The following is a 27,111-nucleotide window of genomic DNA, read 5'->3' on the forward strand; positions in this document are numbered from 1 at the left end:
GTGGCTCCACCCAGCTCCATCAGCTCGTGATCCGAGTCGGCCGGGGTTGGAACAGGCAGACCCCCTCCAGGACGTCCTCTGGCCGCCAGCAGGTTGTCCAAACGGATGGCCACGTCCACCAGTTGCGTGAAGGACAACATGGTGTCCCAGCAGGCTAGCTCCCTTCGGACGTCCTCCCGCAGATGGCACTGGAAGTGGTCTATAAGGGCCCGCTCGTTCCACCCAGACCCAGCTGCTAGAGTCCGAAACTCCAAGGCGAAGTCCTTCGCAGTCCTCGTCCCCTGACTCAGGTGGACCAGCCACTTGCCCGCCTCTCGTCCTTCGGGCGGGTGATCGAAGACAGCATTGTTGAATGCTAGCATTGTTGAATGCTCCTGGACCCGTGCCACGACTCCAGGCATGCGCTCCTCTCCTGCTGACTCCATAGCGGATGGGTGATTCTGTGAAGACATACTTTAAAAAAAGACTTGGTCATAACAGACTTTATGTGGGCAAATCAAATTCATAGAATAAAAGGAAAGTTTTACATCTTCTTAAGCCTGAGGGTGGTTTCAACCTTCCAGACTTGGAATTGTATCAACTCGCTACCCAAGTCTTTTACTTGCGACGTATAGTTATATGTACTAAAGAGGATCAATGGGTACATATTGAAGATGCGTATCTCCAGAATCTGTTTACGTGTCTATTTTCAAAGGATAAAACGATTAACAACTTCATAGTTAAGAACACTATAACAATATGGAAGAAAATGTAATTTAATCTACAAGAACCAATATCACAACCTTATGGAACGATTCTTGGATAGCTTTTCAGAATTCACAGATAAATTGCTCCACATGGAAAACTAAAGGCATAGAAACCGTCAATGACAGAATGAAAAAGTAATTTGGGATTGACCAATGGAGAGAGTTTTAAATACATGCAACTTAAAAGTTTCATATCACAAAATGTTGATTTGAAATCTTTTGGACATCAGAGCAACCTTGAGGGAATCTTATTTGAGTCAGAAAATGATGTTCATATGATAGGGAAGAAATACAAAACCTTGGAGAAGAGCATATCCAACTGACAATCTCTTAGAAAAAAATATAAACTATTGGAACCAAGACTTAAAAAGAACAAATGTTGGCATAAGATGGAGGGAAAGTTGGAGCATAACTACCAAAATGACAGTTAACGGAAATCATTCACAAATTATACAGCACAACGGCAGAGTCATGTCTTCAATGTAAAACTAATAATGACTCAATAATCCATGCTTTCTGGGAATGCTATACAGTCCAGAAGTTATGGGTGGAGCTAGAAAGTTAGCTGTCAGAAGTATTACAAGGTTAACTTACTTTTAATCCACCTGTCTGCAAATTTCAGGACATGGCATATGGGTGTGTAGTGAGATACCCAATGGATGATTCTCTTCTCATCAATCATCTTGAAAAAATGTATACTAAAGACATGGAAGGCAATCAATCCCCCATCATTGACACAATGGAAAAATCAAATGACTTATTATATAAATATTAAGAAAATGCCACGATATGTGCATTGGAGGTCTTCGCGGATCAACCTGTACCCAAATACCCGAGACCCGATCCGGGACACAAGCGGGTCTGGATCCAGAATTCTAAGTAATGTCACGAGTCTGGGTCGGATTTGATATAATTGTCAAATAAAATAAAATGTTATGGGTCACATACATATATTTAGCAGATGTTATTGTGGGTGTAGCGAAATGTCACGGTCTCGGGTATGTGTAATTTTAACTGAACTTGTCCAAAAGGACCCATATATATCCGAAAGCGACTGCTGCAGTAGAGAGAGCGAGAAAGGGAGAGAGAGAAATTGTATAATTTATGCTGCTGCTCTTTGCTTTTCATGAGAGTGGCGCATGTAGGTTGTTGTTGTTGTTGTTGATGTTGGCCAATCATAAGTCATCAAAGCAGCAATAGGCTACAGTCATAGAGCCTCCGTGTGGGGCAAAACTTAGGAAATATCGAATCAAAGGAAGATTGAATTAAAATGATGTAATTAACAGTTAAAGAAGAAGGACAGGCTACAACGACCAAGAGCCAACAGGTAGGCTGCTACTTTATATTCTGAATGGAGTTATTGTTGTTTGTAACTGTGTAGGTCGAGAAAATGCATGCAGCCTCAATTAGCCTAGCTAGCTACCTCTCTCAAACATTATGGTGGTGTCAGGGGACATCCAGGGGACAGCCAAGTGTCCTTTCAACCTCGCCAAAGTGTCTAAATGGGGTAATTCCACTGCTATTACACATTGAATAAGCCTAAAAGGTATTGGTCCCGCATGAATAAAAACAATTGACAAGAAAAGTAATTAAAACAGATATACATTATACATGTAACCAGGCTTGGCTCTTGCGAGATGATCATACCCTGCAGTCCCCTTCATACTCCTCATCCTTCTATGGGTCACTCATGTGAAGAGTATGGTTGATGGACAAGAAACAGAGGACTTGCTCCACTAGTCAACTAGTCTTGATACCTTCGCTAGTCCCATGTACATCACCAGGGAAATGTACGAGAGCATTTCACCCATGGTGACATGTTTCCGGTGCATCTTCTTCCCCCCCCTGTTGCTTCTTATCCCCATACTTGTTGGTATTAGAAACTAGTGTCCCCAGCACAGAGGTGGTGAAGTAGAGCTGAAACAGCTGTAAGGGGTGTATGTTTGAGTACTGTCCAACTGTGGGCATACAGGTCATTTGGGTCTGAAACTGGGTGGTACTGGCTCCACATAATCTTCAAAGACCATATGCCCTCTGTCCTCAGGTTCGTCTCCCTCTGTTTTGCTCGTTCCAGTGCTGGTTTCAGTGCCCCTACCTCTGCTCCTGTCTCTTCTCTGTTGATGCCTAGGTGTCTTCTCTACCCCCACAGTTCTAGTTGAACTGGCAGAGAGGGGACTAGAGCCAGGGCCTGCAGTGGGGATAGTAGCCGGCTGGTGACTTTTAGCACACCATCTCACAGCCCTCTATCAGAGACAAACTCTGTACATTTCTTACTCCTGCAGCGGCCAGGTGTGTAGGTCCATTATCCGATCCCAACTGCTATGCCCAGTGGGGAAGTGGAGCCTACTGCAGGAGTTAGAAAGTTACAGAGTCTAAGCTCTCTATCACTACAAGCTCACCTCTGTCCTGCACAGCAATATCTGGGCCCGTATCCACAAAGCATCTCAGAGGAGGAGTGCTGCTCTAGGAGCAGTTTTGCTTTTCAGATCATAATGAATAAGAATATATGGACAGATCCTACATCAGCACTCCTACTTAGATTATTTGTGGATATGGGCCCTGGACACTATCTGCAGGGTACCTCACACAGAGGTGTTAAACAGACACACACACACACACACACACACACACACACAAACAATATAACACTTTACAGACAAATTAGTAATGGCCACAAGAGTTTGATGGCCTCCCAGTATAAATTATTATTTTTAGAAATATGGCACAAACAGGACACAGTTGCATAGGCCTATACTGTATACTATACTAGAAGTCCAAAACACAAAAAGCAGACCCCAACTATATAACAAAACTACATTACTGTAATGAAAAAGCAATATAATAGCCTATACAAAGCAAACCGTGGGACACAGGTAGAATACCTTTAGAGACAAAGTAAGAATGACCATGATAATTTGGTGGCTTCCCTAATTTACACAGAATACAGTGAGGCAAAAAAGTATTTGATCTGCTGCTGATTTTGTACGTTTGCCCACTGACAAAGAAATGATCAGTCTATAATTTTAATGGTAGGTTTATTTGAACAGTGAGAGACAGAATAACATTTGCATTTTAATGCAGGAAATAAGTATTTGACCCCCTCTCAATCAAAAAGATTTCTGGCTCCCAGGTGTCTTTTATACAGGTAACGAGCTGAGATTAGGAGCACACTCTTTAAGGGAGCGCTCCTAATCTCAGTTTGTTACCTGTATAAAAGACACCGGTCCACAGAAGCAATCAATCAGATTCCAAACTCTCCACCATGGACAAGACCAAAGAGCTCTCCAAGGATGTCAGGGACAAGATTGTAGACCTACACAAGGCTGGAATGGGCTACAAGACCATCGCCAAGCAGTTTGGTGAGAAGGTGAAAACAGTTGGTGCAATTATTCGCAAATGGAAGAAACACAAAAGAACTGTCAATCTCCCTCGGCCTGGGGCTCCATGCAAGATCTCATCTCGTGGAGTTGCAATTATCATGAGAACGGTGAATCAGCCCAGAACTACATGGGAGGATCTTGTCAATGATCTCAAGGCAGCTGGGACTATAGTCACCAAGAAAACAATTGGTAACACACTACGCCGTGAAGGACTGAAATCATGCAGGGCCCGCAAGGTCCCCCTGCTCAAGAAAGCACATATACAGGCCCGTCTGAAGTTTGCCAATGAACATCTGAATGATTCAGAGGAGAACTGGGTGAAAGTGTTGTGGTCAGATGAGACCAAAATGGAGATCTTTGGCATCAACTCAACTCGCCGTGTTTGGAGGAGGAGGAATGCTGCCTATGACCCCAAGAACACCATCCCCACCATCAAACATGGAGGTGGAAACGTTTGGGGGTGTTTTTCTGCTAAGGGGACAGGACAACTTCACTGGATCAAAGGGACAATGGACGGGGTCATGTACCATCAAATCTTGGGTGAGAACCTCCTTCCCTCAGCCAGGGTATTGAAAATGGGTCGTGGATGGGTATTCCAGCATGACAATGACCCAAAACACATGGCCAAGGCAACAAAGGAGTGGCTCAAGAAGAAGCACATTAAGGTCCTGGAGTGGCCTAGCCAGTCTCCAGACCTTAATCCCATAGAAAATCTGAAGCTGAAGGTTTGAGTTGCCAAACGTCAGCCTCGAAACCTTAATGACTTGGAGAATATCTGCAAAGAGGAGTGGGACAAAATCCCTCCTGAGATGTGTGCAAACCTGGTGGCCAACTACAAGAAACGTCTGACCTCTGTGATTGCCAACAAGGGTTTGGCCACCAAGTACTAAGTCATGTTTTGTAGAGGAGTCAAATACTTATTTCCTTAATTAAAATGCAAATTAATTTAAAACATTTTTAAAATGCATTTTTCTGGATTTTGTTGTTGTTATTCTGTCTCTCACTGTTCAAATAAACCTACCAATAAAATTACAGACTGATCATGTCTTTGTCAGTGGGCAAACGTACAAAATCAGCAGGGGATCAAATACTTTTTTCCCTCACTGCATATCCAACTTCTATCAGCAAACAGTGCAAAACTAATATGAAATACAATACCGATCAAAAGTTTTGGAACACTACTCATTCAATGGTTATTCTTCATTTTTACTATTTTCTACATTGTAGAATAATAGTGAAGGGTTAAACAAATCAAAATATGTTTTATATTTGAGATTCTTCAAATAGCCACCCTTTGCCTTGATGACAGCTTTGCACACTCTTGGCCTTCTCTCTCCCAGCTTCATGAGGTAGTCACCAGGAATGCATTTCAATTAACAGGTGTGCCTTCTTAAAAATGAATTTGTGGAATTTCTTAATGCGTTTGAGCCAATCAGTTGAGTTGTGACAAGGTAGGAGTGGTATACAGAATATAGCCCTGTTTGGTAAAAGACCAAGTCCATATTATGTCAAGAACAGCACAAATAAGCAAAGAGAAATTACAGTCCATCATTACTTTAAGACATGAAGGTCAGTCAATGAGGAAAACTTCAAGAACTTTGAAAGTTTCTTCAAGTGCAGTCGCAAAAACCATCAAGCGCTATGATGAAACTGGCTCTCATGAGGACCGCCACAGGAATGGAAGACCCAGAGTTACCTCTACTGCAGAGGATAAGTTCATTAGATTTACCAGCCTCAGAAATTGCAGCCCAAATAAATGCTTAACAGAGTTCAAGTAACAGACACATCTCAACATCAACTGTTCAGAGGAGACTGTGTGAATCAGGCCTTCAAGGTCAAATGTCTGTAAAGAAACAACTACTAAAGGACACCAATAAGAAGAAGAGACTTTCTTGGGCCAAGAAACACGAGAAATTGACATTAGACTGGTGGAAATGTGCCCTTTTGTCTGGAGTCCAAATTTTAGGTTCCAACCGCTGTGTCATTGTGAGAAGTGGTGTGCATAAACATATGATCTCTGCATGTGTATTTCTCACCGTAAAGCATGGAGGAGGTGGTGTTATGGTGTGGGGGTGCTTTGCTGCTGACACTGTCTGTGATTTATTTAGAATTCAAGGCACACTTAAACAGAATGGCTACCACAGCATTCCGCAGCGATACAACATCCCATCTGGTTTGTGCTTGGTGGGACTATCATTTGTTTTTCAAGAGGACAATGACCCAACACACCTCCAGGCTGTGTAAGGGCTATTTTACCAAGAAGGAGAGTGATGGAGTGCTGCATCAGATGACATAGCCTCCACAATCTCCCGACCTCAACCAAATTGTGATGGTTTGGGATTATTATTATTATTATTATTATGAGTTGGACCGCAGAGTGAAGGAAAAGCAGCCAACAAGTGCTCAGCATATGTGGGAACTCCTTCAAGACTGTTGGAAAAGCATTCCAGGTGAAGCTGGTTGAGAGAATGCCAACAGTGTGCAAAGCTGTCATCAAGGCAAAGGGTGGCTATTTGAAGAATCTCAAATATGAAATATATATTTATTTGTGTAACACGTTTTTGGTTACTACATGATTCCATATGTGTTATTTCATAGTTTTGATGTCTTCACTATTATTCTACAATGTTGAAAATAGTGAAAATAAAGAAAAACCCTTGAATGAGTAGGTGTTCTAAAACTTTTGACCGGTAGTGTATATACAATATATAACTGCTTTGGAATGACACACAGGGTATGGGCTACATAGGACAGGACACCGCTATACTGTAAATACAAAGCACAAAGAAGCAGACCACAACTATATAAAAATGGTAAATACATATAGTAAATTATAGAAAGTTATAAAAAACAATTTACTTACATAATCCAGTCCTTCTAGAGAACATTCTTATTCACCTGAGTGTCCATGTCGCTGCCATCATTTGTGTCCATATGCCCTCTGTCCTCAAAGCCTCTTAGTCTGCCATTTTTAAAGTAATGTCCCCCTCTTCCTTTCCTTTTTCTAAATAAGTCTTTATAACACACTGTTGTTGTTAGAATATTAATATCACAAACAGAACTGGAGTTATAACCAGGGCATGTAATTTTTTGTATGGTTTCCCTGGCCTGCTCCGCTCCTTCTCCGATAGTTGAACATGCCATGCCCAGTTGATAATCACCGCGATAATTGCCTCGAAACGGAACCGAAACTATACCGAAACTAATTTCACACATATAACAACAGATGAAATAAATGAAGTATAGTATGATGGGGGAGAAAAGGGGAGAATGGGTGAGTTGATGAGTGAGGGGAAGAGAATATGCATAATTATGTAATCACTTATTGCGAATGAAGAACAAGGCAGGCCACTATTGTATGCATCTATTCTAATTATACTCTCAAAACAGTGTACCCTATATCAGTCCACCAAATCCAAGCAGTCCATCCTGGTCTCAGACTAGACATAACATAGTAAATGTAAATCCAGGACACTCTAATTAGTATGATATGTTAGGTTTGGTATGGTTACATAATACAGATGGTTACCTAAGTTGTAATTTATAATATATCATATCATGAGTGTGGCACACGGGCTATGTGAGAGACATAATGAGGGCCAAAGCAGCAGCAAAGAATCCACGCAAGCCAAATTACGCACAGTTCTGGGCACCTGTTTCAACTGCAAGCGACTTGTTTGTGGGAAGTGTTGCAATTAAGTGAAAGTGATGAAGATTTGTGGTAACTGTTAGGACAAGAGGTAACAGCAAAATGAGAGCCAACTGTTGCGTGAAGATGCACACCATACTGCAAGCACGAGTGAGGACACAAATAATGTGTCTAATTACTGACAATAATACAGTATACTATTTTTGACCTCTGTCATATCGACACTTACAGTATATTCATTATAATACCATTATTGCTTTTGTGCTGATTTTCACTATTCACAAGCAGGCTTGGTGCCTATACTGATGTTTAGGCTACTGATATTTTCTGAATTGAAGGCGTTTCTTGCGGTTTGGGTATTTTTATTTGTTTTGTCATAAAAATATGCTTTTACGATGTTTCAATGCACATTCATTTTGTTTCATAGTTGTAACAAAGGCACTCCTTGAATAAAATATATTTTACACTTAAAATTAAATGTTTGGTGGTATTCTGTTTTTAGGCCTACATATAACCTACAGTAGCAAACTAATGAAAATTGTATTATGTTCTTTCAAATATAGCTCTCTGGTCTTGGCCATTGTGGAGAGGTTGGAGTCTGTTTGATTGAGTGTGTGGACAGGTGTCTTTTATACAGGTAACGAGTTCAAACAGGTGCAGTTAATACAGGTAATGAGTGGAGAACAGAAGGGCTTCTTAAAGAAAAACTAACAGGTCTGTGAGAGCCGGAATTCTTACTAGTTGGTAGGTGATTAAAAACTAATGTCATGCAATAAAATGCAAATTAATTACTTTAAAATCATTCAATGTGATTTTCTGGATTTTTGTTTTAGATTCCGTCTCTCACAGTTGAAGTGTACCTATGATAAAAATTACAGACCTCTACATGCTTTGTAAGTAGGAAAACCTGCAAAATCGGCAGTGTATAAAATACTTTTTCTCCCCACTGTACTTACAAAAAGTCAGGGACAGGTAGGTTCAAGGTTTTTATTTTAAACGAGTTATTGAAATTACAAAATTGAAAACGGTTTGACCATCTTGATGCTCCTAGTGATAACTTATTTTTCTGGAATTTGTCTTTCAGAATAAACCTGCTCTCTGCCACCAGTACAAGGAGATTATCTACGGTGAACAAGCAGCACTTCAGGTATTTTGTCTTTGTACTTTGATCTTATTGCTTGAACTTGGGGTTCAATTAATGTTATTGCTGGTATGCAAGGTTTTAATGTCTTGTCTATTTTTGTCTCCTTTACAGCTTCAATTGTCCGGAGCCTGGTGTTGTTGTGGCCAAGGAGCTTTCACTCAGATGGAACAAGGTTTCAGCTGCTGTGCAACATTGACGTCCTTCCTCCCAGAGATGTGCAAGCATCCCGCCAGTCCGGAACACACATATTTTTGAGAAGATCAGGACATTTGAAATGAAAAGGCCATGGATATTACATGTCCTGCTCCAAAGGGCAGGACACACATATGCTCTTAGGCTAGATTCCTTTGTTCATATCATAACCTGAACCAAAGTCACTCAACGGATCTTATGATATATAGGCCGAGATAATGTTTTTACCTAAGCCTTCATGCGTTTGTGTGTTTTAAGTTGTTCCTAATTGTAGGCTACTACCTTTAGCACTTGAAGTTAAAGTATTTTAATGTTGAAATATTTTAATAGTTTTTTAAGCACTATCTCACTGCTTTAGCACATGGCCACAGTCATGTGTTCAAATGTGGATTCTTTAAGAGATGGGTGGGTCTAAGGCTTTAGAAGGTGTGAATGAGGCTTAATGGGGGTAAACAAAGACTGTAGCTGTTCAATGTGAAAGGGTATCTTTATTATACAACAATAGGCAATGTATTACTGTTAATGGTTTACCTAATAGGGGAACTTGGTGAGATAATGTTCAGAGAATCAATTTAGGCAATTTGGTAAAAGTATTCCTTTTCTAAATATATGCACAGTCCCTGCAGCTGAACAATTTGCTCATTGCTTCTGGAAATAAATACTTTCGGCATGCTCAACCACACTAAGCTTCACCTGGAATGCTTGTCCACCCATTAAGGGGTCTGAGCCGCCAAAGCTTCCCACCATTAGCTCTGACAAATGGAAAACCCTACTCATTGGCGACTCCATTACCTGCAATATTAGACATAAAAATAATCATCCAGCAATCATACACTACCAGTCAAAAGTTTTCGGACACCTACTCATTCATTTCCATTGACATTTTTGTAATTTAGCAGACGCTCTTATCCAGAGCGACTTACAGTTAGTGTGTGCATACATTTTCATACTGGCCCCCGTGGGAAACGAACCCACAACCCTGGCATTGCAACCGCCATGCTCTACCAACTGAGCTACAGGGGACTACATTCAAGGTTTTTTCTTTATTTTTACTATTTTCTACATTGTCAAATAATAGTGAAGACATCAAAACTATGAAATAACATATATGGAATCATGTAGTAACCAAAAAAGTGATACTTGAGTTTCTTCAAATAGCCACCCTTTGCTTTGATGACAGCTTTGCACACTCTTGGCATTCATGGCATAAATTGTCGGTCAACCAACAAATTCCTAGATGCCCTTCCAGACTCCCTGCACCTATCCAAGGACGTCAGAGTACAGAAATCAGTTAACCACTTAACTGAGGATTTAAATGAAACCTTACGTAATACCCTAGATGCAGTCGCACCAATAAAAACAAAAAATATTGGTACAGAAAATACCAGAGCCCTGAAGCAAGCTTCCAGAAAATTGGAACTAGCTTGGAAAGACAGTACTGTGTAATATCGAAGAGCCCTCACTGCTGCTCGATCAGCCTTCTTTTTCAACCTAATTAAGGAGACCAAAAACAATCCAAAATGTATTTTTGATACTGTCGCAAAGCTAACTAAAAAGCAGCATTCCCCAGCGACAGCCCCGAAACCTGAAGGATCTGGAGAAGGTCTGTATGGAGGAGTGGGCCAAAATCCCTGCTGCAGTGTGTGCAAACCTGGTCAAGACCTACAGGAAACGTATAATCTCTGTAATTGCAAACAAAGGTTTCTGTACCAAATATTAAGTTCTGCTTTTCTGATGTATCAAATACTTATGTCTTGCAATAAAATGAAAATGAATTACTTAAAAATCATATAATGGGATTTTCTGGATTTTTGTTTTAGATTCCGTCTCTCACAGTTGAAGTGTACCTATGATAAAAATTACAGACCTCTGCATGCTTTGTAAGTAGGAAAACCTGCAAAATCGGCAGTGTATCAAATACTTGTTCTCCCCACTATATGTACTTTGTGACATCTGTTGATGTAAAAAAAACTTTATAAATACATTTGATGTTATGTTTCCCAAGGATTAATGTAGAGTAAGTGTGAAAATGGCAGCAAAATGTTTGAACGCCTTTTTTTCCTAAAGTGGATTATACGTTTATCAACTTTTAAAGCAGCATTACTTCCCCATTTTTTCTCCAACTACAGTGTATGATATATAATTTTGAGGCTCTGAGTCTGCACTTTAATCCAATGTAAAAACACAATTTACAATTTAGAACATAAGACAGAAAAGAGATGAGGTGGGGGGGGTCACATATAGCCTGCATGGAGGAGATTTTACATACATCCAAAATAACAACTGCAGCTGAGTAAAATAATGTACAATAACCTACATAAATAAAAAGGGGATGTTCTCTCACTGTTTTGCTGCTCCCAAACTGGATCTTTAAATAAAGCTTTGGTGATTAACATGTATTATTTTTATGTTTCTTAATACAAGGTTTATGGGTACAAAAAGCACAGCATGCACGGAGGTGGGAGGGGTGGCAATATCTGTGGTGTGTCCTTAAAAACATGCGCCGAAGTGCCTATTTCAGTATGACCTGGTGAGGATATTTAAGACAAACCGAATGCTGTTTTAGCCTTAATGTGGTTTGTTATGGCATTGAATTTGACAACGGAAGCGCAGTCCATCCAGCCCTGACGCAAAGTGCCCATATTCACATGGAACAAGAGCTCATATAAGACAGGTAAATTACCTACCCTGGCGCTAGGGTTTGGCTTTAAAAGGTTGAAATTGCAAACAAGCGTGTGTTTGACAATTGCGCTGGCTTAACATCAGCCAAAAAAAGAGCACATAGTCTTTGTTGCTCATCTTTATCAATGGTGCCAATAATTCTGGACCTGACTGTTTAAGAGCAACTTAAAATGTAAAGTGACCCTTGCTCCATAGACATTAGCCAACAGCTAGTATCTGACTACTAAATCAAATCAAATTTTATTTGCCACATGCGCCGAATACAACACCTTACAGTTGAATGCTTACTTACAAGCCCTTAGACAACAATTCAGTTTTAAGAAAAATGAGTGTTAAGCAACAAATAGGAAAGTAAAAATTAAAAATACATATATTTAAAGAGCAGTAGTAAAATTAAATAAGTAGGGAGGCTATATACATGGGGTACCGGTACAGAGTCAATGTGCGGGGGCACAGGTTAGTCGAAGTAATTGAGGTAATATGTACATGTGGGTTGAGTTAAAGTGACTATGCATAGATAATAAACAGAGAGTAGCAGCAGCGTAAAAGAAGGGGTGGGTTGGGGTGGGGTGGGACAATGCAAATAGTCCAGGTAGCCATGATTAGCTGTTCAGGAGTCTTGTGGCTTAGGGGTAGAAGCTGTTAAGAAGCCTTTTGGACCTAGACTTGGCGCTCTGGTACCGCTTGCCGTGCGGTAGCAGAGAGAACAGTCTATGACTAGGGTGGCTGGAGACAATTTTTAGGGCCTTCCTCTGACACCGCCTGGTATAGAGAGGAGGAACATTCAAATGGCAGTGCCAAAGACAAGAATCTGTGTTTGTTATCTTTTGGCATGGGGCATACCATCTCTGATTATGACATTTCCCTGGTGGTCTATCCACTCTGAATGGAGAAAGGCAGTCATCAACTTTTATGTAAAAAAACATATATATTATAATTTTCTCCCCAACCTTTCTGATAAAGAGTTTTCTTTAATTATCATATTTGACATTTCATACAAGATCTGCCATTCACTATGAACCTGTTTTGGGTGTACTGTAGATTCATTTCCTGAAAATGAACATATAACATTATAAATTGTGGCCCATGGCTCCGGGAAAAAGTGTACCTATTTCTATAAAATCGTATCTCATACATGGGAAACCCCTTGCCTTCCATTTAAGACCGATGCATCACAAAGCATTTTTGCTTTTTTTGCAATAACTCCAAGCAATAAATATGCTTCTGCAGAAATGGGTCTGTAGCACTTCAGAATGTACCTTGAGTTCAACATTATTTTCATAAAGAATTGTGACCTACTTATTTCTGACAGAGAATACACATTGTGGTTGCAGGTGTAGAGGCCAATTTGAAGCATTGTTTTAAAATTCATTCTGCCTTCCCTCGAGCAGTTATTTTTCCTCAACACAATTTAATCAAAGAACCATATTTAATCCCTCTCTTCCTGGGGAAAACACCTGCCCAATATACCACTGTGCCCTCCAGATTGCAGTATAATAAAAAATGACACATTATAATTGCGGTCCAAAACAATGCAAAACATAAAAAGTCCAAAATCTGAATAGATTAGTAGTGTTGGGGTTAAGGTATGCAGATGAAAACCCATTACTTGCAAACTTGTTGTTTGAAAGTTGACCTTTATATTAAAAAATGCCCAATTCATGAATTTGCCCGTTTGTCCACTTAAGATGACTCTGTGCTTGTACCTATATGTTCAGCAGTGCTTGAGGAATTGAAATGCAACTGGCTTGTGGGGAAACAGAGATACATCAATTATTTTACCAGGAAGAGCCTTCTAAAAATGCAATCAATATTACATCCTTCTGTTTTGAGTTCAGACATGAGATCCATGGCCAGGTCACAAATGGCTTAGTTTAAATTAGATTTGAAGATGTGGACCTGGGGTACCCTGCAAAAGGATCAGAGAGTACAAGAGAAGCATATTCAATGCAGCAAACTGTTTTCCAATGTATTTTCTCTTTTTCATTAGGCAGCAATGGCCCCATCTTTTTTTTTTACCACTCAAACACCCAGGGTTTTCATGGTCACCACATTCAGCACTACTGAAATACCCAGTGTTACCCGTATCATATTTACCACATTCAGCATGCGTCAAATGCCTGAGTTTACACTATCCACCAGGCCCACTGTCTGTCGCTGAAATACCCATGGTTACCACAGCCACTGTATCCATTAGTGCTAATATAGCCATTGGTTAACATTGTCCCTGTGGCCGGTTTCTGCAGTGTCATCATCCACTCTGCACAGCAGTGCTCATTTATAAACTCCAGACAATCCAGATTGCCAGCATCAGAGCTCATTTATCACCTCCTCACTAGTACTCTACACTGAGCAGGGGATATGAGGGTATAGCAGAGGTCTGACTGACTTCCAAATAGAGTGTCAGCCTAGCAAACGAATAGCTTTAACCCTAAAAGCACCAAAATACACTGAATGTACAAAACATTAGGAACACCTTCCTAATATTGAGTTTCACCTCGTTTTACCTTCAGAACAGCCTCAATTTGTTGGAGCATGGACTCTACAAGGTGTCGAAAGCATTCCACAGGGATGCTGGCCCATGTTGACGCCAATGCTTCCCACAGTTGTGTCAAGTTGGCTGGATGTCCTTTGGGTGGTGGATCATTCTTAATACACACAGGAAACTGATGAGCATGAAAAACCCAGTAGCGTTGCAGTTCTTGACACACTCAAACCGGTGCGCCTGGCACCTACTACCATACCCCGTCCAAAGACACTTAAATATTTTGTCTTGCCCATTCACCCTCTGAATGGCACACATACACAATCAATGTCTGAATTTTCTAAAGGCTTAAAAATAATGATTTAGTCTCCTCCGCTTCATCTACACTGATTGAAGTGGATTTAACAGGTAATACCAATAAAGGATCATAGGATTCACCTGGTCAGCCTGTGTCATGGAAAGAGCTGGTGTTCCTAATGTTTTTGTACATTTAGTGTATTTTGACCCCTAAAAGCACCAACAGGTGTAATCTTTTATTCCAAATTGGAATTTCAAAAAATACAAAATAACATTATGTCTAACAGTAACTATTTTTATTTTATTAACCTTTTGTAACACAAGTCACCCCTCACTAAAAACCAAAATGCACACAACACAAGTGGGACTGATTTTTAGGACATATAAAAAGTAACACATGGTTTTTCATTCCCCAAAATAAGCATATATTAAAAAGAAATCACATATTTATAGTCAAATCTGATGTTTCAAAATATAGGTTTTTGTATGTTTTTCATGTTGTTAACTGATATTTGGATCAATATCATCCATAGCCACTTCTTATGAACATGTGTATGTTATTCATTCAAAGTGTTGTGTTTCTGTGATACTCAGAGGCTGAGAAATTGGCGATTAAGCTAATCTGACATACCGGTACGACCTAAGATGGCCACCAAAATGTAGCTAAGATTTTGGAACGCTATGGGCTATCAACTCAGTTACAAATGCATCACAGATGAGACTCTCGACTTAGTGTAGAGACTGAACGCTAAATATGTATTGCATTTGTTTTGTTATAGTGTCTGCCACCCCCAAATCCGGGGTGGATCCATACCTTTACCTTTTAAGGTTGCATACATCTACCTCTGTGTCAAATTTGGTGCTTTTATCACAAGGTTTACTATTGAATCAAAATGTTCATATTAGCACGCACCACTAGTGTACAAAAGAGAGATTATATTCATTTCTCCATATTAACACAGAAATAATGATAAATGTTGTTTTGTTGTTGGTAACTAGTTGCTTGGCAAAGTCCCAGAATTTCAGAAGGATAAATGTTTTGACCCCTGTTGGTGCTTTTAGGGTTAAGTATGCCATATTCAGTATGGTGTATGATCATTTCTGTGTATACAGATAATAGGCACAAGCATCATTTAATGTTATTATGTGCAGGGCTGTAGCCAGGGTCAACATATTAGTGAGGTCCAATTTATTCTAATAATTTGTTTCACTGTTTTTTCCCTCTCAGCCTCTTGTCTTGTAAACAAGAGAAAACATATTTGAGCACACATACACCATACAATATATACACCTGCTGCGGCATCTCTCTGCACTACATGTGTATTTTAACATTCCCTAGTTCCTGCAGTTTCTGCCTCGCACTAATCCAGTCTCTTAAAAGTTGCTGGGCAACTTAGCTTTTTTGACATCTTTTAGCCATTCTTCATTATACTCTGCTCTGCCTGTGATTCTCGTTTCTCAGTTTCCTTCCATTAATAAAGAAAACATAAGGTCAAATGCTGCTGGTGTATCATAACTACCAGGAGTATATACAATTATAGGCACAATTTATTTGGGGGAGAATGTTGCTCACACTGTATGTGACAAGAGCATCATTTCAGCTAAACCTACAGAATGGTTAAATGGTTAAAGAGCAGTTGCATTTAAAATGTCTACCACTGTGTTCTTATGGTTGGCATCGATTTGGCACCCATTTACATCAAAGTCATATTATTCATTAAACTACGGTGCCTTTCAAAAGTATTCATCATCCATGGCGTTTTTTCCTATTTTGTTGCATTACAACCTGTAATTTAAATGGATTTTTATTTGGAATTCATGTAATTGACATACACAAAATAGTCCAAATTGGTGAAATAAAAAAAATAAAAAACTTGTTTCAAGAAATTCAAAAAAATAAATAACGGAAAAGTGGTGCGCATATGTATTCACGCCTTTGCTATGAAGCCCCTAAATAAGATCTGGTGCAATCAATTACCTTCAGAAGTCACATAATAAGTTAAATAAAGTCCACCTGTGTGCAATCTAAGTGTCACATGATCTGTCACATGATCTCAGTATATATACACATGTTCTGAAAGGCCCCAGAGTCTGCAACACAACTAAGCAAGAGGCACCACCAAGCAAGCGGCACCATGAAGACCAAGGAGCTCGCCTAACAGGTCAGAGACAAAGTTGTGGAGAAGTACAGATCAAGGTTGGGTTGTAAAAAAATATCAGAAACATTGAACATCCCACGGATTACCATTAAATCCATTATTTAAAAAAATTGAATGAATATGGCAGCACAACAAACCTGCCAAGAGAAGGACGCCCACCAAAACTCAATGACCAGGCAAGGAAGGCATTAATCAGAGAGGCAACAAAGAGACCAAAGATAACCCTGAAGGAGCTGTAAAGCTACACAGCGGAGATTGGAGTATCTGTCCATGGGACCACTTTAAGCCATACACTCCACAGAGCTGGGCTTTACGGAAGAGTTGCAAGAAAAAAGTCATTGCTTAAAGAATAAAATAAGCAAACGCGTTTGGTGTTTGCCAAGAGCCATGTGGGAAACTCCCCAAACATATGGAAGAAGGTAGTCTGGTCAGATGAGACTATAATTGAGCTTTTTGGCCATCAAGGAAAACGCTATGTCTGGCGCAAACCCAACACCTCTCATCACCCCGAGAACACCATCCCCACAGTGAAACATGGTGGAGGCAGCATCATGCTGTCGGAATGTTTTTCATCAGCAGGGACTGTGAAACTGGTCAGAATTGAGGGAATGATGGATGGTGCTAAATAGAGGGAAATTCTTGAGGGAAACCTGTTTCACTCTTCCAGAGATTTGAGACTGGGACGGAGGTTCACCTTCCAGCAGGACAATGACCCTAAGCATACTGCTAAAGCGACACTTGAGTGGTTTAAAGGGAAATATTGAAATGTCTTGGAATGGTCTAGTCAAAGCTCAGACCTCAATCCAATTGAGAATCTGTGGTATGACTTAAAGATTGCTGTACACCAGCGGAACCCATCCAACTTGAAGAAGCTGGAGCAGTTTTGCCATGAAGAATGGGCAAAAATCCCAGTGGCTAGATGTGACAAGCTTATAGAGACATACCCCAAGGGTCTTGCAGCTGTAATTGCTGCAAAAGGTGGGTCTACAAAGTATTGACTTTTGTCTTATTTCTTGTTTGTTTCACAATAAAATATATTTTGCATCTTCAAAGTGGTAGGCATGTTGTGTAAATCAAATGATACAAACCCCCAAAATATCAATTTTAATTCCAGGTTGGAAGGCAACAAAATAGGATAATTGCCAAGGGGGGTGAATACTTTCGCAAGCCGCTGTATGTGCAAGAACCTCATCTGTATTGTGTTGTTTTAACCTCAAATCTAATTATTGGCTTTGATCATTGGTCAATTTGAATAAACATGAGCAGAATAACTCTATATAGCTCCTATATGATATGATACAGTATCATTGTTTACTGAGAGGTGTTCTCTGCTATAATACTTTAGGTCTATGTTGGTCTTTGTGCTGCAACAACCTGCCAATCTCATTCTTTATTTTTCCCTCATCAATCTCCACACAACACCCCACAATGACAAAGCAAAAACCATTTTATAGAAATGTTTGCAAATAAATTGTTGAAGCATCTTTGGCAGCAATTACATCCTCAAGTCTTCTTGGGTATAACGCTACAAGCTTGGCACACCTGTATTTGGGGAGTTTCCCCCATTCTTCTCTGCAGATCCTCTTAAGCTCTGTCATGTTGGATGGGGAGCGTCGCTGCACAGCTATTATAAGGTCTCTCCAGAGATGTTTGATCGGGTTCAAGTCCGGGCTCTGGCTGGGCCACTCAAGGACATTCAGAGACTTGTCCCGAAGCCACTCCTGTGTTGTCTTCTGGAAGGTTCTCCCATCTCCACAGTGGCACTCTAGAGTATCAGAGTGACCATCGGGTACTTGGTCACCTCCCTGACCAAGGCCCTTCTCCCCCAATTGCTCAGTTTGGCTGGGTGGCCAGCTCTAGGAAGAGTCTTGGTGGTTCCAAACTTCTTCCATTTAAAAATGATGGAGGCCACTGTGTTCTTGGGGACCTTCAATGCTGCAGAAATGTGTTGGTACTCTTCCCCAGATCTGTGCCTTGACACAATCCTGTCTTGGAGCTCTACGGACAATTCTTTCGACCTCATGGCTTGATTTTTGCTCTGACATGCACTGTCAACTGTGGGACTTTATATAGACAGGTGTGTGCCTTTCCAAATCATGTCCAGTCATTTGAATTTACCACAGGTGGACTCCAATCAAGTTGTAGATCATCTCAAGGATGATCAATGGAAACAGGATGCAGCTGAGTTCAATTTCGAGTCACATAGCAAAGGGTCTGAATACTTATGTAAATAGGTTTATTTTTTATACATTAGCAAACATTTCTATGAACCTGTTTTCACTTTGTCATTATGGGGTATTGTGTGTAGATTGCTGAGGTTTTTTATTTATTTAATCCATTTTAGAATAAGGCTGTAACGTAACAAAATTTGGAAAAAGTCAAGGGGTCTGAATACCTTCCGAAAGCACTGTACACGGTGACTAGAAATGTACATTTCCTAAAGAAATAACCAGTGCCTGTAACCAGTGCCTGTAATCTGGTTAAGGTTATTAATCAACCTACCAGGGTGTTTACAAAAACTATAGGAACAACATCATCCACATGTATTTATCACATTTTTACTAATACTGTAGAACTTTGTTCTAAAGCTGTATCTGTACCCATTGGATGCAAGTGATCACAATATAGTGGCTATATCCATGAAAGCCAAAGTTCCAAAAGCTGGGCCTAAAATAATGTACAAAATAGCCTTGCATGAGCCTTGGGGTGTGCGAGCCAGAACAGCTCATAGGAGCAGGAACCTATCTCTTGTTTCTTGATGTACAGGTACACCCCCTGGACAGGACGCTGGTCTATCGCAGGGCCTTACCCCACATCTATCTCCTTAATGCTGAGTGCCAAGCAGAGACGCATCGGGTCCCTTTTTACAGTCTTTGGTATGACTCGTTTGGGGATCGATCTCCCAACCTTCCAATCTCAGGCTGGACACTCTAATAGTGTAAATGATCATACAAAATATTTTGTTATGACTCTTATGTGGATGATGTTCAAAATATATGTTGGTTTGACGTGATTAATAAAGAGCATCCAGACGCTGCACTTGATGAATTTGTGAAATTGCTTCTTCCAAATATTAATAAACATCCACCTGTTAAGAAACAGACTATTAGAACTGGTAAGGCTCCATGGATTGGTGAGGAATTGAAAAACAGTATGGTTGAAAGAGATGGGGCAAAAGGAATGGCTAATAAGTCTGGCTGTACATCTGATTGGCTGACTTACTGCAAATTGAGAAATTATCTGACTAATCTCAACAAAAAGAAGAAGAAACTGTATTATGAAGGCAAGATCAATGATAGAAAGAATGATGGAAATGATGTCCAGAAAGACAAATTCAACTCCATCTTTCATTGAATCAGATGGCTTATTCATTACAAAACCATTTGATGTTGCCAATTATTTTAATGATTACTTCATTGGTAAAGTGGGCAAACTTAGGCAGGAAATGCCAACAACGAACAGTGAGCCATCGTATTCATTCATAAAAAAAATAATAATGAAAGAAAAGTGTGGGAGAGCTGGAAAAAATATTTTTATTGATCAATAATTTACATTTAAGTCATTTAGCAGACGCTCTTATCCAGAGCGACTTACAGTTAGTGAGTGCATACATGTTTTCATACTGGCCCCCCGTGGGAATCAAACCCACAACCCTGGCGTTGCAAGCGCAATGCTCTACCAACTGTGCTATACGGGGCCCCGTGACAAACCTCCTGGCATTGACAACTTAGAAGGAAAGCTATTGAGGATGGTAGCTGACTATATAGCCACCCCTATCTGTCATATCTTTAATCTGAGCCTAGAGGAAAGTGTTTGTCCTCAGGCCTGGATGGAAGCTAAAGTCGCTACCCAAGAGTGGTAAAGCGGCCTTTACTGGTTCTAACAGCAGACCTATCAGCTTGCTACCAGCTCTTAGCAAACTGTTGGAAAATAAAGTGTTTGACCAAATACAACACTATTTGTCTGTAAACAAATGAACAACAGGCTTTCAGCATGCTTATAGAGAAGGGAACCTAACATGTACTGCACTGACACAAATGACTGATGATTGTTTAATAGAAATTGGTTAAAAAAATAAGATTGTGGGAGCTGTACTGTTAGATTTCAGTGCAGCCTTTGATTTTATTGACCATAACCTGTTGTTGAGAAAACGTATGCGTTATGACTTTTCAACCTCCATATCATGGATTCAGAGCTTTCTTTAATGGATGCTTCTCTAATGTCAACCATGTAAAGTGTGGTGTGCCACAGGGCAGCTCCTAGGCCCTCTACTCTATTTTTACCAATGACCTGCCACTGGCATTAACCAAAGCATGTGTGTCCATGTATGCTGATGATTCAACCATATACGCGTCAGCAACCACATCTAATGAAGTCCCTTAAACCCTTAGCAAAGAATTGCAGTCAGTTGTGTAATGGGTGGCAAGTAATAAACTGGTCCTGAACATCTCTAAAACTAAGAGCATTGTATTTGGTACAAATCATTCCCAAAGTTCTAGACCTCAGCTGAATCTGGTAATGAATGGTGTGGCTGTTGAACAAGTTGAGTAGACTAAATTACTTGGTGTTACCTTAGATTGTAATCTCTCAATGTCAAAACACATAGATTCAATGGTTGTAAAGATGGGGAGAGGTGTGTCCGTAATAAAGAGATGCTCTACCTTTTTGACGCCACACTCCACAAAGTCCTGCAGTTTTATCTTATCTTGATTATTGTCCGTCATATGGTGTGATGTCCCTCCTACTCTGTCTGCTGGGATCTCCTGTTTTGTAGTCTGCTTTTTGCAGGAGACCAGTGGGCAGAGCTGGGATGATTGTCAGCTGATGTGGCACACTTGTGCAGGCTTGGCCTGCAGGCTATAAAGGGTGGCCACATCAGCCAAGACTCTCTCTCTTCCCTGACTGGTAGACTGGCTTCCACCACCTTTTGGGTTTTTGGCTTGTTGTCACCATACAACACCCTTTCCACTCATAAATACACTACTGATCCTACAGATGTCCATAGCTTAAGTTATATTTTTGTATTTATTATTTAGTTGAATAAATGTATTGCTTTTTACATTTAAGTCATGCGTGGTCTCCCTTTGTTACGAAATATGAGCCAGGTCGTAACACAGTGGGCACTCGTCCAATTGGAGATTTTGGTTATATGGTAGTTTTGGTAGTATGTTTGTAAATTTGGCTAATTTGTTTGGTTGGCATTTGGTTTGGACTCCCTGTTTTGTGCATGGATATAGCTTGGAGCACAGTGTAGGGGTAGTAATAGGTGCCAAATTGGGTTCAGCTGTGTTTCTGCAGTTACAATGCATGGAGGTACTATTTGCGTTGCAGTCTTTGTTAAAGCCAAAGTTTGGGAGTTTCACACTTGTTTTTTCTTTTCAAGGTTTTTCCCCATGGACCCTTTAGGGGTTTTGTTGGATGCTGGAGGGGAAGTAGCTTTTGTGGTAGAAATCACATATCCCCTTGTAGGTTTCAGTGACTTGAACTCAAAAGGAGATCAGTCATTTTGTTTTCTCTTTAGTGTGGTGGAGACCGCGGGTAGAGCCAATTTGTGATACATTGCCTTGGAGCACTTCCTTGGATTCAGATCAGTTACTGGATTTCCGGTTGCCTTTCTGTTTCCGATGGAACCAGCGCATAAATACCCCCTGCCAGTATCTGCACATAGACTAGGGTTGAGATTAGAAGGGTGTATTAGTTAGAATGGGGCCAGGGAGGTTTACATTTTTGTCTCGGTTGTCCTTCACATTATCAGTGTACACTGTGAACCAACACTAGTTGTGTAGGCATTTGTCTCAGTATAAATTGGTAATGTAGTTGTGTTTCATGTAGACAAGTTTGAGTGCCCGTCTGAAGCACGTTTGGAGCAATGCACTAAAGAACAGATAGCACAGATTGCTGAGCACTGCAATATTGCATTGGATCGTAAGCAATTTAAATATATTATGAAGGCCAGTCTAAAAACCAAACTAGTTGAGGAAGGAATCCTAAATGTTCGAGATCCAGCTTGCTACTCCAGTTGCGTCACCAGGTGTCGCTGGTTTAAGTTTTGAGCAACAGAGCTAATGCTACAACTAGAAAAATAGCAGATTAAACAACTGGGTTGGCAAAATTATAGATGGAACAGTATAAGCTAGACCTAATCAGAGGTTAAGTTTAGACAAGAGTTATCAGTTTTGCCAGTAACAAACTATCCAACTTAGGACATTGTAAGAAATGTGCTTAATGAAAAGGACCCAGAAACATGTTTCTCTTTGTTTGAGGTTGACGTCCCTGTCTGCTGGGTTCGCCTGTTTGGTAGTCTGCTTGTTGCAGGAGGCCAGTGGGCAGACCTGGGATGATCATCAACTGATGTGGCTTGGCCTACAGGCTATAAAGGGTGGCCAGATCAGCAAAGACTCTCTTCCCTGACTGGCAGGCTGGCTTCCACCACCTTTTGGGTTTTTGGTTTGTTTTCACCAAACAACACCCTCTACTCATCCACACACTGCATACACTACTGATCCTACAGACGTACATAGCTTGTTATATTTTTGTATTTAGTTGAAATGTATTCCTTTATACATTTAGGTCATACCTTTGTTACAAACTATGAGCCAGGTTGTAACATATGGTAAAGTGCTGCAAATACCTAGTTAAGCTGCAGCTGGCCCAGAACAGAGCTGCACGTCTTGCTCTTCATTGTAATCAGAGGGTTAATATTAATACCATGTATGCCAGTCTCTCTTGGCTAAGAGTTGAGGAAAGACTGACTGCATGACTAGTTTTTATAAGAAACATGAATGTGTTGGAAATTCCAAATTGTTTGCATAGTCAACTTACACACAGCACTGACACACACTTACCCTCCCAGACATGCCACCAGGGGTCTTTTAACACTACACAGGTCCAGAACAAATTCAAGGAAACGTGCAGTTTTATACAGCGCCATGAGTGCATGGAACTCCCTTCCATCTCATATAGCTCAAGTGAACAGCAAACCTGATAAAAAAAAAATAATAATAAATAAAGCAACATCTCACGGCACAATGCCTTTCCCCCATGTGACCTACTTGTTGTGGGTATGTACATATATGTTTAACTGATAGATGCACACACTGACACTACATGTAAAGTATTTCGTCTTTGTCGGACCCCAGTTAGACTAGCTGTCGCCATTGGTGTCGACCAATGGAGAGCCTAATAAATCACAATGGTTCTCATTTCAACATTTTATGCAAACGTTAATTTGCTTACAGTTATTTATTTTAAAATTGAATCAAAAGTTGGAATGCATGCACTAAGTTGAGTCAGTCATTGGTTTGGAAATGATAGATTCAATGGTTAATTAAACCCTTTAAAGCCTGATGTTACAGATATGTTGTAGCTCAGTTGGTAGAGCATGGCATTTGCAACGCCAGGGTTGTGGGTTCGCTTCCCACGGAGGGCCAGTATGAAAAAAAAAATATATATATATATATATATATTTATATGCACTCACTAACTGTAAGTCGCTCTGGATAGAGTGTCTGCCAGGTACCACTTTGAGGATGTAGCAGGGAGCAACAAGGCGTCGGCCCCAGGGACATCAGAGGTCAGGGCTGTGGTGGCCCTTCCCAAGTCAGACCTTTCCCTGGAGGAGTGCAGCTCTGCCTTTCTACTCACTGGAACACAGTGTGTGGCCAAGTTCAATGAGGAAGCCAAAAATACAGTGACCATTTACCTTGGCCTGTTCCGACTACCACAGTTCTCTATGGATGTTCTAGTGACCTTCAACGACCCCCTCAGCATAAGCCCTGGCAGCAGCAGTGCAGTGGGGATAGGAGAGCAGCAGGAGGACACAGAGCCGTGGACGCTGCAGGACTTCCAGCATTTACTGCAGTCTCTCAGACTACACGACCCAGGCGTGTTTGGGTAGAAGAGGGCTCCAGGTCCAGCCCACCACATCGCTTCAACAGACATTCCCTTTACACTCATCTCCAATCTTTTTGTTCTCTCAAAGACAGACATAATGTAATATGCAAGTTACTGCTCACAGTAAAAACCACTCAAGATTGCGCTTTGGTTGTCTTCTCGTGGTATAATTTGTTTACTTAAATTGTATGAACTTTGCTTATGCTGATATTAAACTGAACAAAAATATAAAACGCAACATGTAATGTACACTCCTGAGTGGTGCAGTGGTCTAAGGCACTGCATCGTAGTGCTAACTGTGCCACTAGAGATCCTGGTTCGAATCCAGGCTCTGTCGCAGCCGGCCACGACCGGGAGACTCATGGGCGGCGCACAATTGGCCCAGCGTCGTCCAGGGTAGGGGAGGGAATTGCCGGCAGGGATGTAGCTCAGTTGATAAAGCATGGCTTTTGCAACGCCAGGATTGTGGGTTCATTTCCCACGGGGGCCAGTATAAAATAAAATATATGTATTCACTAACTGTAAGTTGCTCTGGATAAGAGCGTCTACTAAAATGTAAATGTAATGCTAAATGACTAAAAATTTAAAATAAATAAATGTTTTAAACACTTTTGGCACCATCTGGTGGCCAACCTTAGTATAATTACAATTGAAGATTGGTAGACACGGAAATTGGTGGTCTCGTACAATGTCGGAAAGGTGAGTTTCTGAGATTCAACACATGCAAAATGCTCATAAAATGTCAAAACGCCTGACAACATTTTTGAAGGAATCTTCATTTTTGCCGAAGTTACTTGACATTTTTGTAACGTATATGCAACTTTGGGCATTAAGTGATACAAACCACACATGTGCTTTGATTTTTTTTTTCAGCTAAATTGTGTCCATTTTTATGTTTAAATTTGTTATTTGGGGTCTCCTTGGGCAGTCCTAATGAGATTAACAATAGCTTCTAGAATGATAAATATTTTTACCATTCAAATCTATGGCCATTTAAATGAATTGGGTTTTATGCAAATATGGTTTTAGTACAAAAAGTATAAATAGTATCAATGTTTTTTTCTAACAATCTAAGTTGGGGCTGTCTACACATTCTACATTTTTGCTTGGTGGTGAAATCTTAAGCGGATTAAGTGCTAGTGCAAGTAATATGAAAAGTACATTTCGTAAAGAAAATGTGTATGCTTGCTAGCTTGTCTTGAAGTAGGTATGGTTGTGAAATAAATTGTAGTGACTGCAGTAGTAGTAGAAGTGACTTTAATAGTAGAGGTGATAGTAGTAGTAGTAGTGGTAGTAGTAGTAATGACTGTGGTTCTACTGATATTAGTAGTGGCTGTGGTAGCATAAAGCTGTATTAGTCTGCACATCTGAAATGATAAATGTACTATTCTAGTCCAGTGGTTCCCAACCAGGGGTACTAGGACCCCTGGGGGTACTTGGCCTATCCACAGGGGGTACTTGAGAAGACTCATGAGCAGGGACGGCTTGTTCAATAGGGCGATATGGGCGACGCACTGCCAAACGGGAAAAGGAAGGGATTTTTTTTCTAATCAATTATAAAAAAAAAAAAAAAAAAAAAAATATAAATATATATTTTTTATAAATTTATAAAAAATTATATCACGGCAACAGCAGTTATCAGTGTTCACGTCTGATCTGACAGCTACTAAATGTCAAATCAGGCTAAAGTCGTGCTTCAAATGGCCCCGCCCGTTTTTTGGGCGATTTCAGTCAGGTTGAAAATCGCCCAGAAGTCTCTCATAGCCTGTCATGTAAAATCTATTTTTTCACATTTCAAAGCTTTCAATACATTCTCTATGGGTGTCTGTGGGCTTGCACTTACGCGCTTTCGTCATACATAACGTAACCACGAATGAACGTAACTAAGAAAAGACCAGGTAGCAGCCTCAATCAATTCACTACTACTATCAAAATGGCTAGGCTTCAGTCCAACTCGATTGTGTCTTTGAAAGAAGTTCCTTTTTGTCGGCGAACAAATTAAGATAAATTGGCAACGAAACAATTAGGACCTCCCAGACCAAATTTAATAATTCAACAGGTTTCTACTAAAGGCGGAAAGTCCTACACCCGAGGATTTTCCAAAAATTGGTACGAACAAAAAAAGACATTGCGACTCACTCAACTGGATGACGAGGGATACAGGCTAGCTGTCCGCCGCCACAACGATGAGGTTAGTGTTGATAATCACAAGTTTACTGGATGTGGATATGGTGTAATAAAGGCAGTTTATTCAGAGGTAAATATATCTGGAATCGCGTTCATGGACCCGTTCGTCAAACTCTTAGGGAGCTATACATTAAGCCCCATTACTTACCATATCAGATAAGAGAAATTGCTGCAGCTACATATATTTTACATCCTGGCCCTACATAGTTCACTATTTGCATCACTTACCAAAATATTACATGTGGTCATATATGCTTGGAAAGTGGAGATGCCATAGAACGTCAAAAAAGTAAACAT

The 27,111-nt window shown here is 40.4% G+C and overlaps 1 protein-coding gene across 1 annotated transcript; it reads left to right on the top strand.

The window, feature by feature from the left end:
- Nucleotides 1-2,183: 2,183 nt before the first annotated feature.
- LOC311107661 (ran guanine nucleotide release factor-like) lies at nucleotides 2,184-24,631 on the top strand (the record flags this gene model as incomplete). The annotated part of the gene is made up of 3 exons (XM_084150187.1): nucleotides 2,184-2,253; nucleotides 2,875-2,959; nucleotides 24,250-24,631. 3 exons carry the CDS (start codon nucleotides 2,184-2,186, stop codon nucleotides 24,629-24,631), a joined length of 537 nt encoding a protein of 178 aa, XP_084006313.1.
- Nucleotides 24,632-27,111: the final 2,480 nt, after the last annotated feature.

This window comes from Coregonus lavaretus, assembly GCF_964263955.1.
Source record: "Coregonus lavaretus genome assembly, chromosome: 32".
In the NCBI taxonomy this organism is placed as follows: Eukaryota; Metazoa; Chordata; class Actinopteri; order Salmoniformes; family Salmonidae; genus Coregonus; species Coregonus lavaretus.